General features: G+C 44.4%; 1 protein-coding gene across 12 annotated transcripts in view; it reads right to left on the bottom strand.

Annotated features, from left to right (window-relative positions):
* Window positions 1–26,661, bottom strand: part of si:ch211-285f17.1 (sickle tail protein homolog) — a 105,320-nt gene that overhangs the window by 63,944 nt on the left and 14,715 nt on the right. For 5 of the 12 annotated variants that reach the window (XM_044019497.1, XM_044019523.1, XM_044019507.1 and 2 more), the window contains exon 1: window positions 21,243–22,277. The exons of 1 other annotated variant lie outside the window; for it this stretch is intronic. In XM_044019497.1, the coding sequence (XP_043875432.1) occupies window positions 21,243–21,585 (343 nt within the window). In that variant the 5' untranslated portion in view covers window positions 21,586–22,277. Of the gene's footprint in view, window positions 1–2,569; window positions 2,692–21,242; window positions 22,279–26,661 lie in introns of those variants that run through there. 6 more of the 12 variants (XM_044019607.1, XM_044019612.1, XM_044019531.1 and 3 more) reach the window with 3 other exon arrangements.

The raw sequence follows: 26,661 nt of genomic DNA, 5'->3' as shown, positions 1-26,661 counted from the left end.
GGTCAGGATTTATGGTAACCTTAAAACGAAGAGGTAAAAAATCCCCACACATATTATTCAACTTTTATAGCAATATTGTAAAGGGCTGGTTCACCCAAATTGAAGACTTAAGACTATTAACACAAGGTCCCTTTTACAGGAAATGTTAGTGGCACATCTAGTGGCTTTCATCATGGGGACAAACATTTTTATAAATCAGCAGTTTTTCTTGTAATTGTGTTGCTAACATTAGCATAAACAAATCAGCTCATTAACTAGGAAAATAAAACATGTCTATCAACTCACACTGTTCACCAGTATCAGGCATGTTTTTTGGGTTAAACACAGCTTATACTGTATATTTCCTGATGTACTGTTCACTATTTATTACCTTTACTATTTTTTCCTGTTTGCGCTGCTGCAATCGTTACAATGGGACTAATAAAGACAGTATCCTAGCTCACAAACATGGGGTTCTTTATGAGTTATGAAGAATATTTTATCATCAACTCAAGCGCCCACGGGGCCCGATATGAAAGCTTCCTAATGGGGTTTGATCAAACCCCGAAGCCCAATGAGTCGTGGCATGACTTGGCCCGGGGCCCAATGAGGGATGACAGTGCAGGCAGAAACACCTGCTCACACACACACACACACTGGCCTCACTGCTGCTGGGCCTCACGCCAACATCCCAGGTGTGTTTCTGTGTCTTGTGGCAGCCGTCAAACCCCACTGCCTCAGATAAGCATCACCTGATACATATGGCCAAGTTTAGTGCTTGATCTCCCGCGCAGACCCAGATCTGATCTGTTATGTCTGGATACTGACGCAACAGCGTATTCCAGTCAGGTAATGGAGTGGTCAGCGCGTAGCCGCGGCATCGTCTAATGCTATCAGACAAATGGAGGCATACGGCGAGGAGCTACTGTGTGCCTTTCGCTTGTAAAAACACCGCTCGCCCATATGCTAGCACTTAAGACAAATAGCTGGGCTGAGTTAAACTGGCAGTTGAGGCAGCGCCTTACACTTAATAATAACCGTTTTCCTCGGGTGTTGTGAGAAAACTGACAACTTGCTCAGCATCAGCACGGCTCGCGGGAAAAACTTGCGACACCGTCAGGAGGCCGGAACAAGCGGTGAAAGATGAGGTTCGGGGGCTCCGGATGGGGTGCACGGGCGCGAGCACATTTGTCTTACTGACGAGTTTACCTTCCCCTTCCCCTCCCACTGGGGGCACAATCAAGTGGATACACGGTAGCTGCTGCGTTCTGCACGACAAGGATCTGAGCAGCAAAAAAAAATAAGGTTACATCAGAATTAAAGACAGAAAAATGACTCTTGGTGTGCTGCCCACTTTACTTCAGTTTTAAAAACGCGACTTTAACAAGAAAACCTCTTATTTCTAAAGCATTGGCTTGTGATTTATGGGAGTTTTTAACACTTTTATGGTACTACAAATACATTCTAAATTGAGTTTGACACTAACTGATATTTAATTCACTCAAATAGCTGTGAAATTCACTTTGGGGGTTTTGAATGTTTGGACAGAGCTATCTACAGTGGGGACGGGAAATTATACTAGTAAAGACAGTAAAGGCTTAAAATGCTATTTTATTTGCAGTGCGGGGACAAAGCAACAGAATACTAGGCACTAATAGGTTTAGTGCTCATTTAAAAAGAATAAACTTTTACTGCAGTTTACTTCTCAGTCTAGTTAAAGGGTATTTATGATATGCTATCATGGTGATGTCTTTGAAGTTGCGGAGTGACACTAATGTTCACTTTGAAAGGGGGGAGGGTGGGGTGGGGGGGTGGGGGGTAGAGTGCAGCATCTCCCCATTGGGACAATTTAGCAATCCATTTGATGCGGAGCGCAAACAGCACCATAAATGGCCAAATCTGCAGCAAATCTGATTCACCAGCAGCCGCTTTCATCTGCAAATGTCATTTCTGTGTGATCTAAAAAAGAGACGGATCCGACCGAGGAGGAGCAAAAAAAAAAAAGATCAAGAAAAGTTCTGTTACGGGGTTCTGAATGAGGGAGACGATGAATGTACACTTGGCGTACGTCTGTCTGAGGACCGTGTTTGGAGAAAGTGATCATGCTCTTTTCCAAGTTCAACTTTTTCATGGTCTGACCCCTTCACCGCTCTTCTCCCCCCATCAGCTTAATTAGACACAGCCACACACACACACATTAGATGGTCCCCCATTTTTTTTCTTTCACACTCACTGAATGGCTGGCAGCAGTTCAAGCCGACACAAAAACACAGCTTTGCAAAACAAGCAGCTTTCAGAGCCAGAGGAAACCATCAGGAGGCAGCACACACACACACACACACACACACACACACACACACACACATTAAGGACACTAGCCATTCACAGAAAACAAAAAAACAACAAAAACCCTCAGGAATTTAAAATGACACGCGGTAATAACGACGAGCGTCTTCTCAAAGTCATGTGTCAGGCATGAAAGCACAGAGGGGAGAGAATAAGTGTGTGTGTGTGTGTTTTAAAGTTTGCAGTTAAGTGTGTGTGTGAAGGTGTGTAAGTGTGTGTCCTTGTAGAAGATGCAACCACTCACCTTTTCGTCTGTCCTGGCTCCCTGCGACACTGAAAGTCTGGGACACACAACAAGCGTGACACAAACTAACCAACGAACCGTCGCAGAGTCCCAAAGGTTTTTTTTTTGCTGTCTCCTGTAGATCTGCCCACTCTCTCTCTCTCTCTCTCTCTCACTCACACTCACTTCAACACTTCCTGGGCTGCTCCTGTTTATGCTCCAATCAGGCTGTCCAAGAAACAACTACTGCCCCTCAGTTCTCTCACCTCTGTCTCAGGCTTCAAACCATTGTTTGGCAAAGACATATCACATTTTGACGTCTCTCTCTCTCTCTCTCTCTCTCTCTCTCTCTGTGTGTGTGAGTATGTTCCCTCTTGACTACAGTTCTTTAACCTCTTGCCTCTACCCCGTGTCTGGCTCTCCTGAGTCTGGAGAAGAATGAGGCGCAAAGGAAACTACAAGCTGAAGGAGCGACGGTGGAGGGAGGATGGGAATAAGGCTGGAGGGGTGAAGAAAAACAAACGGAGGGGGCTTCCTGCTTGAATGTCTGCGGAGAAATGGACTTTTCAAGGCTTAAGGGAAAAAAAGGGGGTGGGGGCGAGCGGGGTAGCCGAGTCAAGTAAGGATTGGGGGTGTGTCAGGAACTTTCTCTACAAATCCAACAGCCTGGTGTTAAAAACCGCAATGAGGCTCAGCCCATCATAGCCCCCGGACAGCCCCAGAACGCTCTCGCTCCAAAACAAGGCGCCTTTCCAGCTGCCAAAAAGTTTTCACCATGATACCTCAACGCCGTCTCCCAAAGCCCCAGCCTCTAATTCAGTTTTGCTAAGCCAGACAAACACAGGCAGCACAGCTCTGTCCAGGCTTTGGGGTAAAATAAAAAAAAAAAAGAATAAAAAAGGGCGGAGGTGTGATGTGACGTGAGGAGGGGGTGCGGGGTGAAAGAGAGGTCTGACAGGAGCACACACAAGCTTTTGTTGGGTGTTGTTAACGTTTCCATCATCGCGACAGTAACACCTCAAAACTTCAACTTCAACCAGGTGTCAAACTTTTAAGGCAAAACTTTAAGAAGACGCTTTAGGAGATAAGATACTGCGATGCTTCTTGTTGCAGACACAAGACGTCGTGTTTAGATCCCGTGTCCCTGACGACATTCCTGCACCAAACACACAAAGTGATTCATTTCATGTTAAGACAGACGGAGCAAACAGCCACACTGTGCCACTCGAGTGAGAGAGTTGAAGAATTACTGTGCGTTAAATACAGATCAATATTTAACGTTGACATTATGACCATAATATGACAGTGTGTGGAATCCACTCTTGTATTTCCTTTCATCCACTCTCCTCTCCTCTCCTCTAACCACTCTTTTCTTCCATGCTGAATGAGAGTCTTTTTACTCGGTTAATCAGTCGAGCCACATGGGCAGAATAGGGCGCCTCTGTGCCAGGACGAATTCAGGAAACATTCACTGTGTTGTTTAGTCTGGGCACCATGTGTTGGAACAGGGAGGCCGTTCTCCTCCGTAGACAACCAAACCCCCCCACCCACCCCCCCACACACACACACACACACAAACCACACGCTGACAGACGCGATCTGGACATTCACAATTGCATGCTTCGCTGTTTAGAGGCTCAAATGCGCGAAAACAACCAAACTTCAAAGCAACAGTTAGCACAAAAAAAACATGTGCAGCGTAAAAGTGCTGAGTCACCCCCCCGCGTGACTCAGGTGTGCGACAATGAAACCTTTGTGCATCAGCGTCCCTTTCTGCTGCTGCTTTAATCACATAATGAAGACGGAGAAAGACATGTTGACTCAGATTTAAGAGTCACGCCGAGCCGACGGCAGAGGGCAGGTGGGGATCACATTTCACGATGTGTGTGTGTGTGTGTGTGTTCACCGTACAAAACGCTCTTACGTTCAAATGCTCAAATAACCTTGCCATCCCCTTCCTTCAGCGTGAACGTCGTATACAGGGTGCACTCTGACTAATCCGCCTGTGCCAAATCAAGAAAAGAGACCAAAAACACACGGAGGAGAGGCGAAAATAACTCAAAACAAGAGTCGGGATTGAACAGGGAGAGAGCAGGTGAGCTGTTCAGGTGAGAACCTGAAGCTATTCAGTCTGGCTCCTCAGCCTGTGCCAATCTGTGACTAAGACACCAAATGAATGAGCCACCTGCTCATCTTGAAAGAGAGTGAACTTCACAGACCTCACAGGAAATGACCTTGACTTGTGAGTTTGCTTTGGGGAAATTGGACTTCACGTTTCAAAGTGGGTATTTTAACAATTTAACGCCGAGCGTATCGTAGACGACGGTTTGAGCTATCAGGAAAAATCCAACCGATGTTGCAGGAAGCTGGCGAATCAGCGTCTTTGTCAGAGAGGAAAGAGTGGGAAAAACCCCTGTACCTGTATTTGGTGCCAAATTGAAACAAAGACTCAAACAAATGTTATTTTAAATATGTTTTATATTGTTCAAATTTCACATTTAACATGCAAAATCTGGTGTTTGTAGACACAATGGTTAAATTCAATAAAGATGAGTTACATCATACAAAAAATAGGATAAGTTGAGATGTGACAACCTCAGTTAACGTATATGAACCCTGCCACAACAGCTGCATCCGCATCACCAACACACTCATAACGTTACATAACAGATTTATAACTGTGTTCCCAGTTTTACCCGAGGCCTGTTCTTTTGATGCAGTCTATGTGCGGACGTTAAAAAGTGTTTATGAAGCGTCTGTAACTGCCTTAGCTGGTTAAATTAAAATTGATAACAGCAATATCCTCACTGAAATCGTATAAATTATGAATGATTTCACAAAGAAAATGATCATTTCAATGTGAAAGTATCGTATAAATCACTCAGTGGTGGGATTCAAACTAACTATAAACATATAAATAACGTATGAAAGCATTCTTATCATTGCAATATTTTACAAAATCTTTTTGACTTCACTTACTGGAAGAAAAATATTGATGAGTGTTCACATGTCATTGATATAATAACACATAAAAACACACAATGTGAAACCTGTCGTGACATGTCGTCATTCATTATCTGTCCATAAATGCTCTTCTACATCAGTAAACACCTAAATCGCCAGTTTGACTGGATCGTTTTCACTTAAGCTTACACTGATATAGACAGGTATTGTCTGAGTTAATCCAAAAAACGACTGTTCCACATGGGTTTGAGTGTCAAAGTCGTCTCTACGGAGTCATTTTCACTTCAGTGCCTCCTGCATCACATTAGGTTCTGATTTACATGCCATATGTCTACATAAACTGATGTCGAGTGAAGTAAATAAATAAAATAAAGAGGCACCAAAGGCCCAGATGCACTCTCTCTCTCTCCTGTGGACCAAACTCCCATTTGACATATATTTAGCCTGAAATCATCCAAAGCCCCAGTGAGCCGCTGCCGTCTATTTAAAAGCCACTTTCACAATAATCTTCCATGAGGAGGATGCAGAGTTTGGCCCGATGGCAACAATGGAGCCAGTGGACGAATGAATATGAGTAAACTCATTTAAGTCTCGCGTTAACGACTTCACAGGTTTGACAGAACTGTCTTTAGATGACGACTATGCTCAAATTATGCAAATAGCGCACCGCTCCGTGCGCCGCAACCTGAATTTAACCTTTCGCGGGGGCACATCTGAACTCGCACGGGAAGCTTGGTGAGCGTGCGCGCCGTTATGGACTTCGAGGGAGGAGAGCGTAAACGGCCATTGATCAAATAAATGAATAACAGCCCGGAGTCACGAGACCGTGGAGTGAGAGGTGTGAGATCAGACTCGGGATGTGAAGGAGTGAATGTGGCACTATGAGGCCAGACACGACGCAAGAGTGACAGTAAAGAACAACGAGACAGAACTCCGTTGGAGAACATGGTGCAGAGGGTCACAGGGGTCACGTGACTGTGTCTCCGTCTTCCCATTAGTCTTTGAGTCACTCACTTATACACGCATGAGCGCAAGTGGACGCGCCAGTGAAGACGGGAGGAGACAACATCGTGTCCAAGTGGAACATGTATCGCTGTAAGATAAGAGTCAGACAACAAAACACAAACATGATGAGTGGGTCCAGTACTGAAGAGACGGTGATTCTCAGCTTGAGAACGTTTGAAAATGGAGTTTGTCATGCAAGGATTTCAGCATCTGGAGAAATCCCTCCTTTTGTTCTGTCATTTTCCTCAAGAAAAGACCTTCAAATTTCACCGCATTACACAACCGAGAGAGTGTCATCTTCAGAAAATATCAACATGATGAGTATGAGAAATATTAAATGGATATTTCATAGAGGAATACTGTATTTATTCTTTGTAGCACTGCATCAATATGGACATATTCTTGACAGTGGTTTTCTGACAGTTGTTTTGTGTCGCATTGACACCTCCGACCACTAGTTGGCAGCACATTTAACTCTCTCCCTCCTTACACTTCTCTCTTTAGACAAAAAACACTGTGTATTGTTGTTGTTATTTGTTCTATTTTCTTAAATTACACGACTTTGGGTGGAAAAAAAATCACAATATATTGGAGTAAATTCGTCTTTGTTTGAAATCCGCATGACTCTTACCTGTAACAGCTGGTTCCCGACTTGTTGTGAACACAGACATGTCATCTATGAACTCTGGTATTTAAGCTTGTTTTTGTGCTCTTAATAACAGCTCTGTGTCGGTACTGTAGGTAGGCTGCGCTTTGTCGGACATGTTCAACTGTCAATAACCCCCACAGTGCAGAAGCAGTCCTTTATTTTCCATGGGATCATCCTAAACAGTGGGATGTTTTCTGCAAGTGTCGGGTTGTTTTTGAACACCAGGAGTTGCGTGACCTCCCGGTAACTCCGACAAAGCCTATTGTTTTGCAATTGTGACTGTGTGTGTGTGAGCGGGGAACTCTCGGTCAAGTCTCACTGGATAAATGCAACGTAAATACACACTGGGGCGAGTCATCGTCGCCCTGTGAGGAGGTAAAGCTGTCAGGTCAAACTCTGACTCTATGATTGTCCATCACACTGTTGTTATCAGTGCTTTTTTTTATTATGTAACGCTTTCAGAATGACAGTGAAAGCAGCGCAGCAAATACTGACTGCAAATACATGTTTTTGTTGTCATAGAAAACCAGTTCAGGGAGTAATAGAAATCATTTAGCTCGACTGTGTCCAGACCATAAGTGCACTCCAGGGCTTTCAGCGGGAACACAAGAATTATTAGTGTTTAAAATTGCATGAACATTTGGACTAACATACATTTCTAAAGTTTTATGGAATGTAAACAGAGAAATGATGAAGCATACTCTCCACATAAGCATTGGGCTTTAGAGCTCATAGTATGTCTTATGTTTTTTTCATAGCGGAAGATTGGCGTATTTGAGATTAACGACGGTTGCAACCCTCGGATTTATCCGGGCTTGGGTCCGGCTCTATAGGAGTACCCTTAACCCTTTAACACTTTGCATTAGCGTAATTACATGACGGTTTGTGCTATCCGGAAAATTTCCAGCGGTTTCTGAAAGCCGAGAAGTTGCACGTCAAAACCAACGTGTGGTTATTACGGTAATTTCACTCGCGCTGTTGCAGGAAGCCGGGGAATCAGTGTCTTTGACACCATAGAAGGAGAGAGTTGGAAAAACGCCTTTACATAGGTTTCATTTTTTGGCCTGTTTTTAGACATTGGACAAAAACTCAAACAAATGTTTGTTTTTTTTAAAAAATATGTTTTAAACTGTTCAAACTTCTGGTGTTCGTCTACAACTACAGTGTTTTTCTTCATTTTAACATGCAGTGAATTGTAAATAACTGCCAGATATTGCAATTCTGTAAAAATGGTGCAAAAACACTTACTCACAAAACATTTTATGGCCCCTTTAAGTCTAAAAGTCCCCTTGTGGCCCCACAAGGCCGGGGTCAATTCAGAATGTCCACTTAACATTAAGCATTAGGGACCAGGTCTACCTCAGCTCTAAATCTGACGGGGACTTGGACCGCTCAGACACGGGCTGCTGATCATGTCTTAGTTGCTTACCAAAAAAACCCCCACATTTTTCAACAATGAATAAATAATGATTACACAACACATTAACTGCCAGCTGTTGCATTGTAAACTCTGAGCCTCAATTAGCAACTTAGCAAACCCTTGTTGACTTCCCATTGGTGTGAAAGACGCTCCCTGGCTGCCTGTCCAAGGATTCCAGGGAACACGCAACAACAACAACCACAACAAACCAGTGTGCTATGAAATATGCAGCACTGAGAGCATTTAAAATTAATATTCTGTTTCACAAATCACGAGGAGAGCGAGAGAGGAGCGAGTTGAAAGAAAATTTAGTTTTGACTGCATGTGCTGTGTTTTTATGGCTGGTGGATTTACATTGACTCACATATAGCGTGTAACTTTATTATATCAAACAAATGTCAGGCCTTTCAGCTGCAAAGGCAGACCACTACACCACCCGCGTGGCCCTGGCTGGAGTTACAGTGTGACTTAAAACACCAAAGTGTCAGGTGTGAATTGTACAACTCAAAAAAACATGCAGTCTTTCAGCAGTTTGAAGGGATAAATACGTCTTTTTTTGATACTTTAATAATCCCCTTAGGGAAATTATTCTCTGCATTTTGAACCATCCTAGAATTAGGAGCAGTGGGCTGCCACACTGAGTAGCACCCGGGGAGCAATGGGGGGTTGGGTACCTTGCTCAGGGGTACCGCAGCCCTTTCGGCCTGGTGGGGACTTGAACAGTGACCTTCCGGTTACAAGCCAAGTTCCCTTTCCACTTGGCCACAGGCTGCCCCCTGTGCCCCCGCCCGCCCCTGCAGCGCTGTTGTATACCCTCAGCAAAAGTGTCACCCTGTAGCTTTAAGATGACTTCACAACTATTTAACCATGCAGCACGAGAAGACAAACATGTCATCGCTGTAACTCTCGTGTTTGTCAGGTTCTGCACAGAAACACGGAATCAATCATCGCGTGGTTTCTCATCATGAAAGTATGCGAGGAAAAGAAAGAAATAAAGTCTGAGTCAGCCTCCAGTTGGCAACAGGGGGAGAGAGAGAGAGAGAGAGAGTCAGAGACAGAAGGAGCTGCAGTTACGGCGTCAGAGTGCAGAGAAAGAAAAAGAAAAAAAGGAGGTTGCACAGGTCGGTGCCATCGTCCAGCAGCACTGCTTCTGCTTTAGGAAGCAAAGACGGGACATACATGATGTATACATACGTACGTACACTAACCTATTTCCAAATCAAATCTGACTTCTATCCTTGTTTCACCGCCCGCTGTATAACAGCAGAAAGACTCCTGTCTGTTCTGCTTTACGTTGTCATTTCTCCAGTGTCTCTAGCCATAAGAAATCAAACATTACATAACCAGCGACGTCAGTATGCCTTTCACAACGCATCTTCATTCTTCTACGGGGAAGGAGGATGACGAATGGTTATTTGGTTTGGTATTAGTGCTGCAACGATTAACCCGTGGGTTATTCGCTCTGTGAACTACCAAACAAATGGGTTTAGGGGGTCGGATGTTCTCAAACGTCTCGTTTTGTCCACAGGCCAAAAACAGTTCAGTTGTGCTGATTTCTCTGTTGTATGGAGCAAAGAGACCAGAAAAGATTCACATATAAATCAATTATCAATAGAGTTGACGGTTCATTTAGTAATCATTCAATTAATAATTGCTGCAGCCCTACTTGATATAATTCCAGGAGACAATACCAGTAATGGATGCAAACAGTTGAGGTTTTCATGGCAAAAATAATCTGTTTCTTTCAAACGTTTTACGACATAACTGTTTAAGCATCAGTGATAAAAAAAAAGATTAAATCTCTCTTTTTGTATTCTGTCACTTCATTGAGTTGTCAGTTCCATTTACAACGCCCCGCACTTCACACTGCTTCAAAAACTCAAGACACACCCACCTTAATTCTCAAGATTAATTATCCTAATTGTGGCACGACTGGAGATAAAAATACAACAAAAGTGTCAACTGTCAGAATTCCGGAGCGCATCCCACTTAACTGTGTTTTTTTTCTTTTTATTATTCTAAAACCTGCAGCTGTTCAGCTAAGGAGAGAAAAAAACACAACTAATTCTCTCCCTGAAGCTCAGAATAAAATGCTGTGTCAGCCTCTGTCTCACGATAGCTGCGGCGGCCTACAGCTGAAGTGCACGCACGTCTTAGCAAAGGCTTCATCCTCGCATCGCCAGACTGTCTTCGGAGAAGTCCCCCCGATTGAAGCGAGGGTGAAGAGAGGAGAACATTCTCATCCCTGATTCGGTTTAATACTGAAGGAATGCACCAAAGATGCTCAGAGGCAAAAGGCGGCTGTCAGAACCCGTGTCAGTGTGTCGTATTAAAGGAGAAAGAAACTTTTTTTTAGCTTGAATAAAACAAACACGGGTTAAATAAGTTCATGTGAAGTTGTTGTTACTTGTGTTCAGCTCCTCCTGAAATTCTACTAACTGTACAGCTGGGGGCGCTGCATGCCAGGAGCTTCTGATGGGGGGAAATAAAAGAAGCTTGCCTCATTTTTACTGAGGTGTATAATCCAACCAATGTGAAGTGGTTGGAAACCTGCTCACTATCAAAAGCTGGAGGATGAGGGTTCTGTACGTCGCCGGGAGGTCAGTTTTATTTCTAGCTGCTAAAAAAGTACAAATGGATGATGTGCAGCGGGGGAATACATCTGAGCACGTTTTAGAATTCTGCTCGTACACATATCACGCAGACACACCGGCCTTAAGAAGAGACACGCTGAATATTTCAAATCGGCTCCTGGTGCTTGGGTGGGTTTGTTAAAAAAGTATACTTTTAAGCTGCTGAGCTGAAGGAAACGTGACTTTTTTTTAAACGGCAAAGTCAGAGAAATCATGCAGGATCACGTGGGTCATGTGTGAGCGTGGTGTGTTCTCTGTGTCGGACAAAAGTCGTCGCGTCACACTCATGCTGAGCACACGACAATCACAGCGCATCTGCCTGCATTTCAAATTTGAAATCATTTCTTTTGCAGTAATCTCATTAGTGCTGCTGATCTCGAGACCAACGTTGCTTCTGCAAACTTGCCATTTCGGAGCATCAAGGTAAAGCCCCGTCTTAAATCACAATGAGTGCGGTTATGTTGACGTTAAAGCTGCAGTGTGTAACTTTGTTGTTGATCGTGTTCTACGCTATTCTGCCTCGGTTAAGTCCTGTGTATACAGAGGCTGTGATGATATGCAATATAGAGTGTCTTATGCTTATCCTTTTTTTTTTAAAAGCACAACCTCGACAATGTGGTGGAAAGAAAAAAGTGTATATTTTTACCAACTATATGAACACACCTGAGCAAAAAGTACTGAAAATGTTTAAAACTGGATTAAATTTGTGGAATTTGGAAATATGTCGCAGTTCAAAGTTCACTTTGGTCTATTTTGTGACTTCTGCAGAATTATTGCTCTAACCCTAACCCTAACCCAGGATGTCCATATAAGGATTTGTGTATTATTCCCACGGCAATTCACCAAGGGTGCACCTGCGGCACAGATCCGTGCCACGTGAGCACTAAGGGTTAAACAAATCACTTCCTGTGCGCAGGGCGAGGTCACACGAGGTCTAAACTCTACTGAGCCTTAATCAGCATTGTTTGACAGCGGTTTGTGATGTCAGTGACATTTGTTGACATTGAAATATTTCACACTACAGCTTGAAGCCCTGGCTGAGGGCTGAGATAAGTATAGTGAAGACTTGTTCAGACTTCAGTCAACAAATTATTTATATACAATCCAGCAGTATCCATATAATTAACGACACTGGCAATCAAAAGGACTTTTTTTGTGTTGTTGTTTTTTTGACTTGAAAGTTAAGAACAATCTCCTCATTATACTCACTGCCGAGAGCCTGAAGCAGCACAGCTCATTGTCAGACTACAAACACACACACACAAAAAACCCTCTCGATTTCTGGTATCCATTACTAAAAGCAAAACCACACACGAGCTTCTGAGCCCGTGGAGAAATTGGAGCAGTTTGCCTTTGCAAATAAACACAGTCTAGATTTTATGTGCAGACAAATTTCTCCCCCCCCAAAGAAAAGAGAAGAAGGGAGCAATGCCAGAGTTATCATTTTCATATCGGGGACAAAGACACAGAAGAAACACAGCAACAGTTGTTTCCACTGACATAACGTCTCTCTCGCACACCTGAAGCAGCCCCACGTTATTTATTACCTGCGCATTGCAACACATCGTGAAACCGCTGCTGGGCGAAGCTGAGAGAACGTTCTGTTCAAAGAGGGTTTGATGAAAACCTTCGTAACGACCCGACAGGTAACGACAATAGCTGCTGGTAAACACATTATTTCATATCGCATTCCACAAATACACGCCGATACATGCACCTGCACCGCAGCAGAGAGACACCACAGAGATGGAGAGCGTGGCAAAGAGAGACGATATCTGATAAACAAAGGCCATGTTTGAATCAGCTTTATCTGCACTTTTTCCCCCCTTTGTGCAACTTTTTAATTTCTCTCCGTCGTTCATCCTCCTCTTCCCGTCTCTGTCTCTCGCAGGACGGGGGGGGGAGAAACAAGAGAGAGCAAAAAAAGGACCTATACATCAGTGAGATTTAATGCCGCCTCATCCTGCTCAGTGCTTGCATCACATGGTGTACATCATCAATAATCTTTTACGAGCCACTGCCCGGGCGAACACACACACACACACACACACGCAGGCGATGTGTTGCTTTCAATTGGAAAGACAAATTCCCAACGCGGGCATTTTGGGACTTCTTTTCAATTTTTATTTTCTGCGTCTAATTGCATCACAACATTAAAAGAGCCTCAGAGAGTGGAACAGAACCGTTCTCCGGTGGGAATGTGATATTAAAACACAGGATGTTTGGCTCGTATAAATCAACAGACAGCACTGGAAGAGAACGAACGCTTCCCTTTGCAGTGGTCATTCGCTGAGCTGTCACCCGGCGGGCCGCATGTCCGCCGCCTGTCGCCGCTCTCTCGGTGCCGCAAACTGGGACAAATGGGGAGCGTTTTTCATGCTGTCGCAGGCCTTTCATAGTGAAGATGTAAACCCCGGGGGCTTCAAACACGCATGAAGCTTCTACTTTTGACTCCACAGACAGCTTTTTATGAGCAAACCTGTAGATTTATCATTCTTTTAACTTGACCGGTCCATCTCCCTTTGTAGTTCAGGGGTCAAAGCAAGAGTTTAACACACTGACTGCCCTTTCTGTCCTCGACAATAAATACAGGCACGAGTGTTTTATGTTTTCCACAGCTATGCTATGCTTTCTTTTTTCCCCCTTCAAAGCTACATTCCATGCTCTGGGATTGTGCTTCTGCTGAGCATCTACAAAGTTCTGGCGACCGACCACAGGGAAAGGGACACTGGCACATGAGAGACAGAAGGTCAGAAGGTCCTGGTGTGCTTTTTTAACCCGGGATTTTGAGAGCTTCTGGTTCACGACTGCCAACGCTTGAAGAAATGAAAACACTCCTCCGGTCTCTCTAAAAATGTAAGGGAGGCAAATTGGTGGGATTGTATGGCAAAATGGTTTGGCACTGGGTTTTAGAGCCACGGACGTAGCCACGGTACAACAGAAGTGGTGGTTATTTCAGTCATGAGAAGCACATTCACTACATATTGAGGTCCCGGAATCGAGATATCACTGAGAGTAATATTACAGCATAACCTGTATTTTCTTTGCACTGTATGTCTAACAGCAGACGGTCGTTTCACCCTCACGTTCTCTACAGAGTCCTCAACAGTGCAGACACATTTCACGAGAACTCACTTTTATTGGGTGCCAAGAGTGTGTTTGAATTTGACACATTTCCCACATGTCACGACAGCTCATCATTTTCACGATGCGAAAAAGACAGCAGCTGCTGGTAAGCCGTGAAAAGAGAGGGAGCCGGAGGTTGCTCACCTCTTTCCAACCGCGTGCAACCTTTTATGTACAACACTGGCAATTAGCGTGACACGCAATTCCAGGAGGAATTGAGTCGCAGTGACGATGCTACACGAGGGACCTTTCACAGTTTAGCTCCAGAAAGGCGTGACCAAAAAAATGACAATACAGGTTAAACCTCTTCAATCAAATGTAGAAGCACCAAAAACAAATGGCACTGGTTGACAACATTAAAGCATGTACTTGTGCTTCCAGAATCCGATCCGTCCATTTCTCCATCATCTGTAACTGATTCCCAACCTGAAACTCCGAACACATGTCAAACACAGAATATTCATTAATCAGCCTCAAACACACACACAGTAAGAGTGGGAGCTGTTTCACATTAAACGTGATGTTGTTTATTCTGCATTTTCTGTGTAAAAACATCCAAAGACTGATGATAAGCGTGATAAATATCTAGCTTCTTTTTTTTTATTTTATTCATAACACAGAGATAAATTAGAATAAAAGGTCATAAAAAGGCCAGGTGTGTTGTAACTATTTTGACAACCATTTCCAAGATGAAGTACATTCATCTTCTTGTTGCTCTAGAAACACTTAAAGGGAACACGATGTGTTTGATTTCGTGAGCGACTGGGCAGATCTACTTTTAACCAGGTCAGTTTCCCGCTTCCAATCCCAAATGAGTCATTTCCTGGTTCCATAATTTAGTATCTCAAAATCTCAAACTATCCCCTTCATTTCAACTTTCACCTGAACTACTCCCCTCATCCGTATGCAACACGGACGCCAAACTATTTTAATGACCTCGACCAAACACGGATCTTAAACGTGTACCGCCAGCCACACTAAACACATGTATTATTAATAAAGGATATTAATGAAAATTCCCGTCCCTTGAAACAACATGTTGAAGTTGAAATAAACACAACAGGAGCCTAAATTTGAGGATCCCTCTGAACTGTGGAGATGAAAAACAAAAAAAAAAGCGGCGGAATATTTAGTAGTTTGTATATTAAGCAACTTGTACCCACACACACACACACACACACACACAGGCGTGCATATGCTCTTACAACATCATTTGCCTGAGGGCCAAAAGGGTGTAAGCCCCCCGTTTATTGATTAATCTGTCGACTCATGGAGAGGAAACCCTGAGGGAAGCCTTGTATCCGTTTACACACCTGAGTTGGGTAAATTAACCACATTTATGCCTTGGGCCAGAACACACACACACACATTACATTCAATTGAAAAAAAAACAAACAATCGGGTAGAGCGATGTCTGGTTTAAAGGAATTTCATGGCACATTTGCAGCATAAGCTTTGAAGCCTTCTCTGTGCAAGCGAGCCAAAGCTATACCAGACTCCACTAGCTCCAGAAAAAGATGCAGACGAGATATCGGTTTGACTCCGACAGGTGAAACATTAATCATTAATCTGATTTGTGTTGTCTTTAGGAACTGCTCAGCTCCAGGAACCAGGAAGTGGCAACACTGCCCCAAGCAACACCCCCAAAAAAGCAAAACAGACACCAGACCCAAAACAGGGGGATTTACAAAACACACACACACACTCATGAGTGGTCACATAACCAAAGCTCATTCTTCTTGCTCACTGGCCCGATAATTGTCTGTTTCTGTTTGAGGGATGAGTCACATCCAATCATTTCCTCAACAGAGACGACGCGAGGTCCGCGAACACGCTCCGCTACCTCACCTACACTCTTAATGACTCAGAGGACTTATTGACAAGCCAAGGACAAAGGTGAGTTGTCTGCCACAGCGGAGGAAAACATCCAAGGCAGTGTCGCGTCCCCCCTCGGAGGAATCTGACAGAAAGATTCTTGATAAACGTTTTAAAAGACTTTCTAATTCACTTCAGTCGGTGGAGGGAAAGCTGACATAAAGACATAATAAATGCTTTGTCTTTTTTATGACAGAGACATGTCAAGGGGTCACTGCGAGACATTTTGGACTCGAGTTAAAGTCAAGTACAGTCATAAATAAAAATATATGTGTTTGCTTCATTCAAAGCCAACGTTACAAGGTTAGTTTCACATCAACCGCCTACTTTTGAATGAAATTCTCAGCTCAACTCTCATACAAACTTCCCTTAGGCTGAAGAGAAAGTAGTTTCATGACGACACTTTTCACAGTCATTAAAATGGATTCTTTTGGTGTATTTGAGCTACATATCCATTACAGCGGGCCAACTGATGTGGCGGAGGGAGAGGATTTGGTAATCTCAATAACACTTGCAGCCTTCCTGATAGTCGTCAAAGACAAAAAAAAATCCCACAGAGACAGCTGGCGGGTTTAGAGAGTCACGAGAGGCTCCAATTAATGTAATCCTTCACTCTTGGCTTCCATGTCAAAGGAACGGGTGATCACGTCCCAATCCTAAAAAGTCTATCCCCCATTACACTCAGCCATCGTGTACAACTGTTTTTTTTTTTCTTTTAAAAATTTAAGGCAACATCTGTGGAGTCAGTAAAACAAGCCACTAATAGATTATTAACAGTGGGTGCGTGAGGAAACAGACAAGTGTGCTGAATGGTGAGCATGTAAAAGCTACAGGGAGGCATGTGTGTGTGTGTGTGTGTGTGCTCAAAAATGTTGTAAAAACACAAGAGGCGAGAAACAACGACAACACAAGAGCTCATGTCCGGATGAGTAAGGAAAAAAGAGTTAGAGACGCCATTACAAACACCCTTCCCCCCACCTCAAACTCAACTTGTTCTCTGCTGCTTCTATTGACTCACCTCCTCAATCACCAAAAGGTGAGGTCGTTCCAAAAAAAAAAGTTTATCTCAAGAGCATCTCGAAAACAAATCCCTGCTCGATGGAGCAAAGGATCAAAAGGAGGTTATACAAGAGGTGACACACGTTCAAGCTGATCTAGACGTGAAGACAGAAAAGAGTCTGGGAGAGAATAGGAGATAGCAACGGCTGATAAGGGAGACGAGAGAGGTCGAGTCGTTAGCAGCCAAAGTCTTTCCACTCCTTAATCTTTCCAGATGTTTTCATCCACTAGTTGGATTTGTCCAATTACTTTGGAACAATAGAATATGCTGGTGTTTAAAGACAAGAAAATGAAGAAATGGCACATTCAGCGTTGACAAATGATGATCTTCTCTTACCTACACACACACATGTATATTTATATATATATATATATATATATATATATATATACATATATATATATATATATATATATATACATATAAATATATATATATATATCCATTCAACAACTTTGGAAAGAATTTAGCACTGACTTTCACTTATTACATTCACATTCCAAGCCTGATTAAAAGCATTCTCAGATTTCGCAATGGAATGTCTTATCACTCGTTTAGGCAATTCTGTGACATTAAACTATACATCACTTTTTATCCAAAATCAGACATCCTCTCAAAGTTTGGGGAAAGTTCAAGCTCCACCCTTAAAATCCTGTTCCAAGTTCATAACATAAAGCCTAGAAGTGCAGCAGAACATCTGAAGTAAGTACCATGAATGCAGCGTGGCCTTAAATTCACTTTGAATGCCATCTTGGCCCAATCTTATGTTATTTTGCTGAGAAAACGAAGGACACAAGCAAGTTAAACCCTCCTGTGAGCTGACGATCACTGCACCAAATCATCTGAAAAGCGGCATGTGAAAATATTTCGGGTTCCACGCTGTAGATGGCAAAATAACTGCCAACCGAAATCATACTAAAACATAGAAACACACCCAGATGATGCGACTGGGAGTCAAACAGCTACTCCATACCTTCAATCAAATCAGACTCAAGCTGACCTGAGGACGCATTTCCCTGCCCTGGCTAACACCATAATAGAGTAATAGAAGACACCTCTACACAGAAGATTAAGACGGATGACTTAAAGAATTGGATATAATTGAGTCCAAAGAGGTAGGAAGACTCCAAATGGTGACTCCAAAAACCTGCCGAATACTAACAAGCTGAGACACACTTCATGATATAAATCAGTTCCACACGTAGTGCTTGTGTTCCGGAACACGTGTAGTCGTCCAACTGAATATTAATGGTGCATGGAAATGTACTGGATGTCATCATGTTTGTATACATGTGCAGGCAAGGGAAGTATCGCAATATCTTCAAAGAAACAGCACGTGAGGTAATATTAGTTCAAACTTGATTTTCTTGGAAATAGCTCGGGGAACTGCAGCCAATTCCAGCTGACCATAATTCCTAATGATAAAATGTACACGTATCAATGACCAGGATGAGCAAAGCACGAACGATTTAGGCCAAAATGTTCCTGAACCGTTGGTTTGATGCCATGTCGTACAGTACCAGAGGTAAAGCTGAACCCGAAACCCGTACTTGAGACTCGTATTATATCCTCTCTGGACTGAAAATGTCAAACAGATTTGGCTTTCACTGGAGTCTGCCACTCTCAGGACTGAAATTGGGCCCCTTGGCGAGCAGCAGTCGGCTCTGGAGCTTTCACACGGTGGAAATGTCACCTGTCACACACACTTATTGTCTGCCAGTGCTGTGGGCACCAGCTCTGTCTGACCTCGCGGGGCCCGCGCTTTAGCTGCCGTCATGCCCTGTAACTAACCAATGGCTTGGGAGACGGAGTCCTCCATAATAACCAGCCTTGTTTAAACATGAGCCATAAGTGGGTAAAGAATACAAGCAGTTGCCCATTAGCCTGTAGTGAAATGGTATTTAATAGTGCTGAGCAATTTAAAACCCAAATACTTAAAGCAGCCTATGGCGTCATAAAGGCAACAGCCAGTGGCCAAAGCAAAGAACTGGCATAGCATGTAAATATAAAGTTAAATGCAAAATGAACGTGCTGTGGAATCAGTCCACCGGAGAGCTACTTTCTACACAGACTAGACTGCTGGAGCTCTGCCTTTTCAACGAGAAACTTCAAAGTCGGCGTCCATAAGAAGAAACGAACAGAGATGTCGCTGTCTACAAAGACACTTGGAAAAAGGCACACCAGGACTGAGCCAAATGCAGGGAACCTACACAGTTCACTTATTCCTTTTGATAGTCTTCTGTGGGTTTGTGCGCGTGTGTGTGTGTGTGTGTGTGTGTGGGCGACGGTGACATCTGTCAACTGCTCAGCCGACTCATCCGCTGTCAAAACACGGCGACGGGGAAAGAAAGAAAGGCGCGAAGAGGAGGGCGACACCGAGGAAAACAACGGTGTTATAAAAGTGAAGAAAGACAAAGGCACGCAAGGACGGAAGTGAGCAAACACAAGTGGATGAGTGAGGAGGAACGTGATGAGCGTGATGAGGGAAGCGATTGAGAGAAAATAGGGACTGGTCACCATGTGAATGTGACAAAAGTAGGTCACTAAATTGTTGAGGGAGTGTTTAGTTGACTCCATCCGTGTTGTTTCCACCTGCTTTAAGGGCTAAATGACCTAAGAGTAAAGTGACCCAGACCTTTTACGGAGTGAATCATCACTGCAGGAAGACCATTTATGTGTGTAGACAAGAGACTGGAAGCTGCAACGACAAGAACATCTGGTTTCCAGTACAAACTTGCCCTCTCATAACCCATAACCTGTCTTTACTGCAGGCGGCGACTCAGGCACAGACACAGCACAAGAACTTGCTGATTTCCCAGCATGCCTCGCTCACATTCCTGACCTCCTTCTGTCACTCCTTCACTTAACTCGCCCCCTTATTGCCTACTACATCACCCCCACCACCATGCACTCTCTAAATGTCTGTGTTTAAGTGCGAGCTGAGGAGTCAAGAGTGATTCAGGAGCGAGGGACAGGAAACATTTCAACATAAACGAGAAAAACTGTCACGGTGAACAGACATTCATCCTCAGTCTTGGTCAAGTTGCCTTTGAGACGACTAGGTCCTGACAAATCCATGAAAACCGGCACCCTGCAGAGTTGGGAATCTGGTGAGAAGGCCAAAAGGGAATGATAAGGCCACTCTCCCTCATCCTCCTGGCGCCCACTTCTTAATCTGCACCCCACAGAGACCGAGGCTGTGGGACAGCAACGCCAGATCCCATGAGTGCATTTTTCAGTTTTTTTTTTTTTCTCCACCAAGGCTGTTTTTTTTAAAGAATGACAACAACACTGTGTCGAAACATCAAGCGTCCCTCGTTCGTCTCAAAGAAACCTTGCAGCGGGTTCAAAAAAAAGTTTGACTTTGCCACAGTGAATTAAACATGACAGCTAATCAAAAAGAGTTACAAGTCCGTTCCTGTTAGAGCATCATGTCAAATGAGCTGTGTAAATTATCACAGGCGTTCTCTTAATTGTTGAAATGGAGAAACATATATATATATATGCATCATTGGCTCATATTTCATGTCTCTCTCTCCCGTACCTGAAGTAACAGACATCCTACCACCAAGAAAGACCCTTGCGTTGTTTTGTTTTGCTTTCTAATCAAGCTATTTTTGGTCCACTGCTAAAATGCTTCGCAAATACATTCCATCCTTTGCCACAGGGAAGGAGAACCAGATCCTTCCAACACAAAAGAGCCAGCGTTCGAGGAGAACCATGACCCGCAGGACAAAAACACAACACTAATCTCAGTTATCCTGAAGTGGCCAAAGATTACAAACACAAAGAATTTCCAAGAAATATAAGAAAAGGTGACGGGAAGTGGGTTAGATTTTTATCATACTTCCCACTTTGAGAAAATTGGATTAACAATTCTGCATTTCCCAAACCAAATAAATTGTAGAACACATGAACATAACAGGGAACTTCAGTGTTCATTTGATGTAAGTTTGACTTACTGTGGACAGAGCCTGGATGTTGAGTCGAGCCTTTAGGTGGGCTGATCCTGCTCTTGGGAGGGACCGTCTCCATGTTTCCCCCCCTCTCACCTGGACTTTGGCTGGACTTCCGAGTCTCAGGCCGGTTCTCACTCTGTGCTTTGTCCGGAGACATGGCAACTGTTAGAGACTTCTGTCTGTGCAGGACGCCATCACTACCTGCTCTCATCAGCTTCTCCCCCACGCTCAGCACCTGGACTCGACTGGCCGCGCAACCCGTGCCAAGGCATTCCTTTCTGGAAGAGGGCAGCTTGGACCCGGCCCCCGCCGAAGGGGGTCGAGCCAGCCTGGAGGCTTTGGACATCCTGCGGGTCAGCGGATCAGTGAGGCTCCTCGCTCTTTCTCAGCCAGTGTGACTGCAGCTGCGTCCCTTGGGCAATCCAGGGCTTCAGAGCTCTCACTGAGAGTGACTCGATGACTCTCCGGCTCCAGCGTGTTGTGACTGGCGCAGGTAGGCTGAGAGGGCCAGCGGGTGGGAGAGTGGGAGGGAGGGCACTTTTGGGAAGCTGTGGGGGGGTGGAGGTGGGTTCAACAGCTCCTTGAAAGGTGTTCTCCCCTCCTGGCGTGGCCTCCTGCGCTCATTCTCCAAAGCAAATAGTGGACGAGTGTGTGTGTGCTGGTATATATGTGGATAAACCTGTGGAGTGGCAGGACTCACTGTGCCAAATGCAAACAGAAACTTGGGTCCCCAGAGTCAGCGCATTCCAGCCTTTTAATCCCCTATCTGCCTCTCTTTCACTCTCTCTCCTCCTCTTTTTTTTCTAAATTCCGTCCCCCCCCCCCACTTACACTCATAAAGCGGTTGTCAACTTCTCCTCCAGCCTCATTCCTAATAATTCCTTCCTGTGTAACTGTCCTCTTCTTGTTGCTTTCTTTCCCCTTTTCTCTTTTGCTCCGGTTCACTCGCTCTTCTTTGCTGATGCTCAGCGGGTAACTGCTCTAGCACTCCGGCAGGCAGAGACCAGAGAGGAAAAGATTTAGAGACTGCAACAGAAAAATAAAGAGGAGGGGGAAAAAAAGGGAGAGGGAGAAAAAGTGCCGGCAGAGGCTTTGCGGAGGAGCTCTTCTCCTTCAGGTGCAGCTGCTCAAGCTGTTCCAGATGTGTGTGTGTGCAGCGCTTCACGTCATCGGCGACCGCTCAGAGCCACACTGTTACATCCAGTGGCTTCACCTCCTTCTTATTTCCACTCTCCTCGGTGATCATCTCTCCTTCTTTTTTCCCCTGTCTGTCCCTAGTTCCTCGAGTTCAGACAGCCTGTGCTGCTCCCGTGTGATGAGATGTTCAGGCTACCACAGACAGGAATGCACACACACACACACACACACACACACACACACAAAATACAACACACTCAGTGGTGGAATTCACAGAGACTTAAAGAGCAGAGAGGCGGGGAGCGGGAATCTGAGACGCACAGAGCCGTCCTGATCTGCTGCTCTGAAGACATCAGCTGTGACAAGTAAAAAAAAAAAAAAAGAGGGAACACAAATTTGCTGGGGGAGAAACAACGAGGAAAAGAAGATCAGAGCTTTTCTGACATTTCTCTACCCGTTTTCCCCTCTGTCTTGAAAACTTCAGTCTCAAAAATGCCATTCCTGCTTACAGCAGCTGTTTCACGCACAGAAACGTCCACTACATTACAGACAAACACAATAACAACAACTCTTAAACCATAAGAGAAGGATTTCATAGCCAATTTTTTTTTAAAAAAGGCAGTAAAAGCAAGTGAATCCATCTCTTTTCCACAACTTCTCGAATTCAATAACTCCCAAAGACAGGTCACCCCGTCTATTTTGAGCGCTGAGCTCTGTGACATAATATGCATAATATTTTTGCCTCGTGTGAAGCGGCCGCGTGATCTAACAAACACACAGGAAACGTCACTGCGCGCTTAGCGACGACGCGGCAGAAAATGGATTACAGTGAGCGAAAGGATGAGCCGCGATCAGGCAGCGTGTCAGAAAAGACCCTAACCCTAACAATCCGCGTGGACGACGCAGACTCCCCGACTGAGTTTGACGCCACAACATCTCCATCCTCCATCTTCTGAATGACTTTCAAACATCCATATTTGTTCCTTTACATGTGCTGCTTTTGGCATGTTACATGGAGATTTGGGGTGCACTTTATAAGGAACACTCTGAACACCAAACCTCCCCTTAATCCACCCCATGATTGCCTTTTAGGTAATCCATTGAGCATGAGGACAGCCATCAGTGATTGTATAGATCTGAAATATTAATCACACCGCCACATATCTCTGTGGCTTGAGATAAAGAGCAAAGCAGATTGACCCACATACACTACACCCCTGAATAGTTTGTTGACCAAAATCGACGATTATGAACCTCACGGTGAACAACTGCGTGAAGAAGATAGAGACACACTCACATCAGAGAGAATATTAGAATATATCAGATTATCCATGACCGGTTTGGCAGAGTATTATAGAAGGTAGGATGACGTCAAACCTAAAAAAGAAAAACACAGACTCCATATAGGTTTCAGAGAGTGAGCGACATGGTTATTTCCCTCATACTTTAGTGGGTGTGTGCATGTGTGTGTGTGTGTGTGTGTGTGAGTAAAGGCTGGGAGTAAATGAAAGCCCTCTGTGTGGATTGGATGCTTCCCAGGCTCTGAGCCAGCTCAGACTGTACAGTAGACAAACGGCAGGAACTCGGGTTCAAAGGCTTTAAATGACATAGCATTTATGGACGGATATAATTTGAGTTTCCCCAATTAGGCCTGTGATTTTGTGTGATGCGATAGATCATAAAGCGCTCCTCCGTATCGTGTATCGGGCAGCGATTTGAAGAGCAACCCACAGCGAGGACTGCAACTTCAAAGGGGAAACTCGTGAAAGATGATTATCCGATGAGTTGAGTTTTGGCTCCAACTATAAAGACCCCGGATGACAAACCTGCCGCCCACAGACTCACGCCAACGAGCCGACTACACTTTCACTTCCAAGCGCACGGCAAGCAGGGGATTGTAATGTTGCCGTTGTGGACGGGTGGTGATGGAACAAAAACCTCCCACAAGTTCTGCTGTAGCTGCTTATGGCCCATAAATGTGATGTCGGACACGTTTAGCGAGGGCTGTCTGACTGCCACTGTGGTATTTTTCTAATTAACAGACGACTATGGCTGAGGTTTTTTTTTTTATTAAACTGGGGGCAAAGGTTACAAATGAACCCCCACATCAACCTAGCGGAGACGAGAAGGCAAAGCTCCGACTGCTTTCATCCCACAAGGCAGTGAAGCAAGACGGCTGAAAACACCAAGACTGGTCAAAAGTTTCATACTTAATGTGGACATACTGCTGCTGGTGTATACATACGTGACGCTCCCTCAGTCAGGTCTGATCGTTTTGATTGACGGAGGCCATTTTACAGAGCATAATGTGGCATCGCACGTGCTAACGGAGACCAAACAGGTGCAGAATAACAACATCAACAAGAATGACTGTAAGGCGACGCACTGCAGCTTCGAATCTCCGTGAAATTCAAAAGGTGAAAAAGTTCTCAAAAGGAGTCCCTCACAGAGAATTATCACTAGGCTCTACGTTTCAAGTTCACCCCACCTGCTCAGTGCTGAGTGTCAAAGCAGCTCGATGGTAATCCCTGATGAGGAAAAAGCCAAATATTTTGCCTGGGGGAGCTAATGTACATTTTTCCAGGTAGATAAAACCAGCTACTACATCTGTGTATCTGCTTAAATGTGTTAAGCCTGATTCATTTTCCGTCATGCAGCACTTTTGAATGCGTCACGCGACTGAAATGGACAGTGTTCATTAACACTTCCCTTGTGTTCCTAACACCTTTATGTTCTGTCGTCTTCATCAAAACGATGCAGTTACAGATCAGAATGTTACAACTGTGAAACTGAACGTGATAACACAAGATTTTAACCCATGTGACGAGAGTATAAATTCATTTAAGCTTATTTCACTTTGATTACATTTGCCTGCTGTGGCTGAAAACAACACCGGTGCAACAGAGTATATCGGCCAAGTTTACACAGGACTAGACTGGAGGTGGATTGTGGGACGGGGGGGGGATATGTGTGAGACTCTGTGCCGAGTGTGTTTCCAAGCCCTCGGGGTCTGGTTGTTTCTTTTCCTACATTCCACCCCAGAGCTCCCTCCCAACCAAATCATGACTCATTACTGACAGTAACATTTGCTCAGTATCAGCTGCTGAATCGGTTACTACCAGCTCTACAGAGATGTGGGCTACAGAAACATGGGAGTAGGGAGGATCCAGGAACCTCCCATGTTTCCTGCCTTTAACACATCTGACAGGACTCACATACTTGGAGGCCTTACAGTAAAGCTCAAATGTTTTTCAGCATAACAATTTTCTTCCCTGGGAAAAGATCAATATTTAATCACAGGATTCTCAGTAGTTCACACGCTGATTAGATGAGGATCCGAATCAGTGTCTCTATCGGGGACACGCACGTTTTCTTATGCTGGTCAACAACGAGAAACCAAGCAGCCTTTGTTCTTTCCCCTCTGGATTCTTTTAGCTCCAGCTGGTGACTGCGGCGAACTCACAGCTGCAGAGAAGTGACTCAAACGCAGAGAGGACATCTGTGAGAGGATGAGACGCGATGACAGTCGGGAGCGATGGGTCTCAACACTCAGCCACTCCCTGTGGAAACTCACTAAAAGCACTAATAATCACAGAGGTCAGGAGAGCCGCTGCCTGCACTACTATCATCAAGTGTCAGTAACGCAGTCAAAACGACTGACGTGAAAGGTGGCCCCGTTCCATTTCCATATCATCAGTCACACTGAAACTTTACAGCAACAGACGTCTTGATGTTGAACATTCGCCGCACACGAATCCAGCAAATCAAAACACGAGAGTTAAAGCTGATGCTGCCATGTTCACTCTTTTTATATCGTGCGTGTGAAGACTTGAACGACGGTCTTAAGCACAAGAACTGATAATCAGCTGCCAAGAGGCATTACACAACAAATCAACTCCAGTAGCTCGCAGCGAGTGCTCGTCTCTGCCAAGACTGCGGGGCTCTCTGAATTGTGACGGCTCAACTAAAGGAATGGTTTGAACATGTTTAATCTGGATATGGATCTTCATCGATCAATACATTTTGTTTCCATGTAAGACGGACAGATTGGTTCTGCCCGGTCCGTGGAAATAAGCAGAGCTCCCTCGTGAACTTGTGTCTTTAAGAAGATTATTGTTCAATGATGCTGAACCAGAAAAATCAAAAGGTAACAAAAACCAGAACAGAACACGAGGCGTAGAGAGTCAATATTGAGTTGTGCTTTTTTGTCAGAAGGAATTCTACATCAAGCCCCCCAGTCTGTGTCATCATGAATTCTTCCTCTTCATGTCCTGTCTCTGGGGCC

This window comes from Solea senegalensis, linkage group LG1, assembly GCF_019176455.1.
Source record: "Solea senegalensis isolate Sse05_10M linkage group LG1, IFAPA_SoseM_1, whole genome shotgun sequence".
NCBI classification, from domain to species: Eukaryota; Metazoa; Chordata; class Actinopteri; order Pleuronectiformes; family Soleidae; genus Solea; species Solea senegalensis.
The sequence above is the reverse complement of the archived record's forward strand: the minus strand, read 5'-3'. Positions and strand labels throughout refer to the sequence as shown.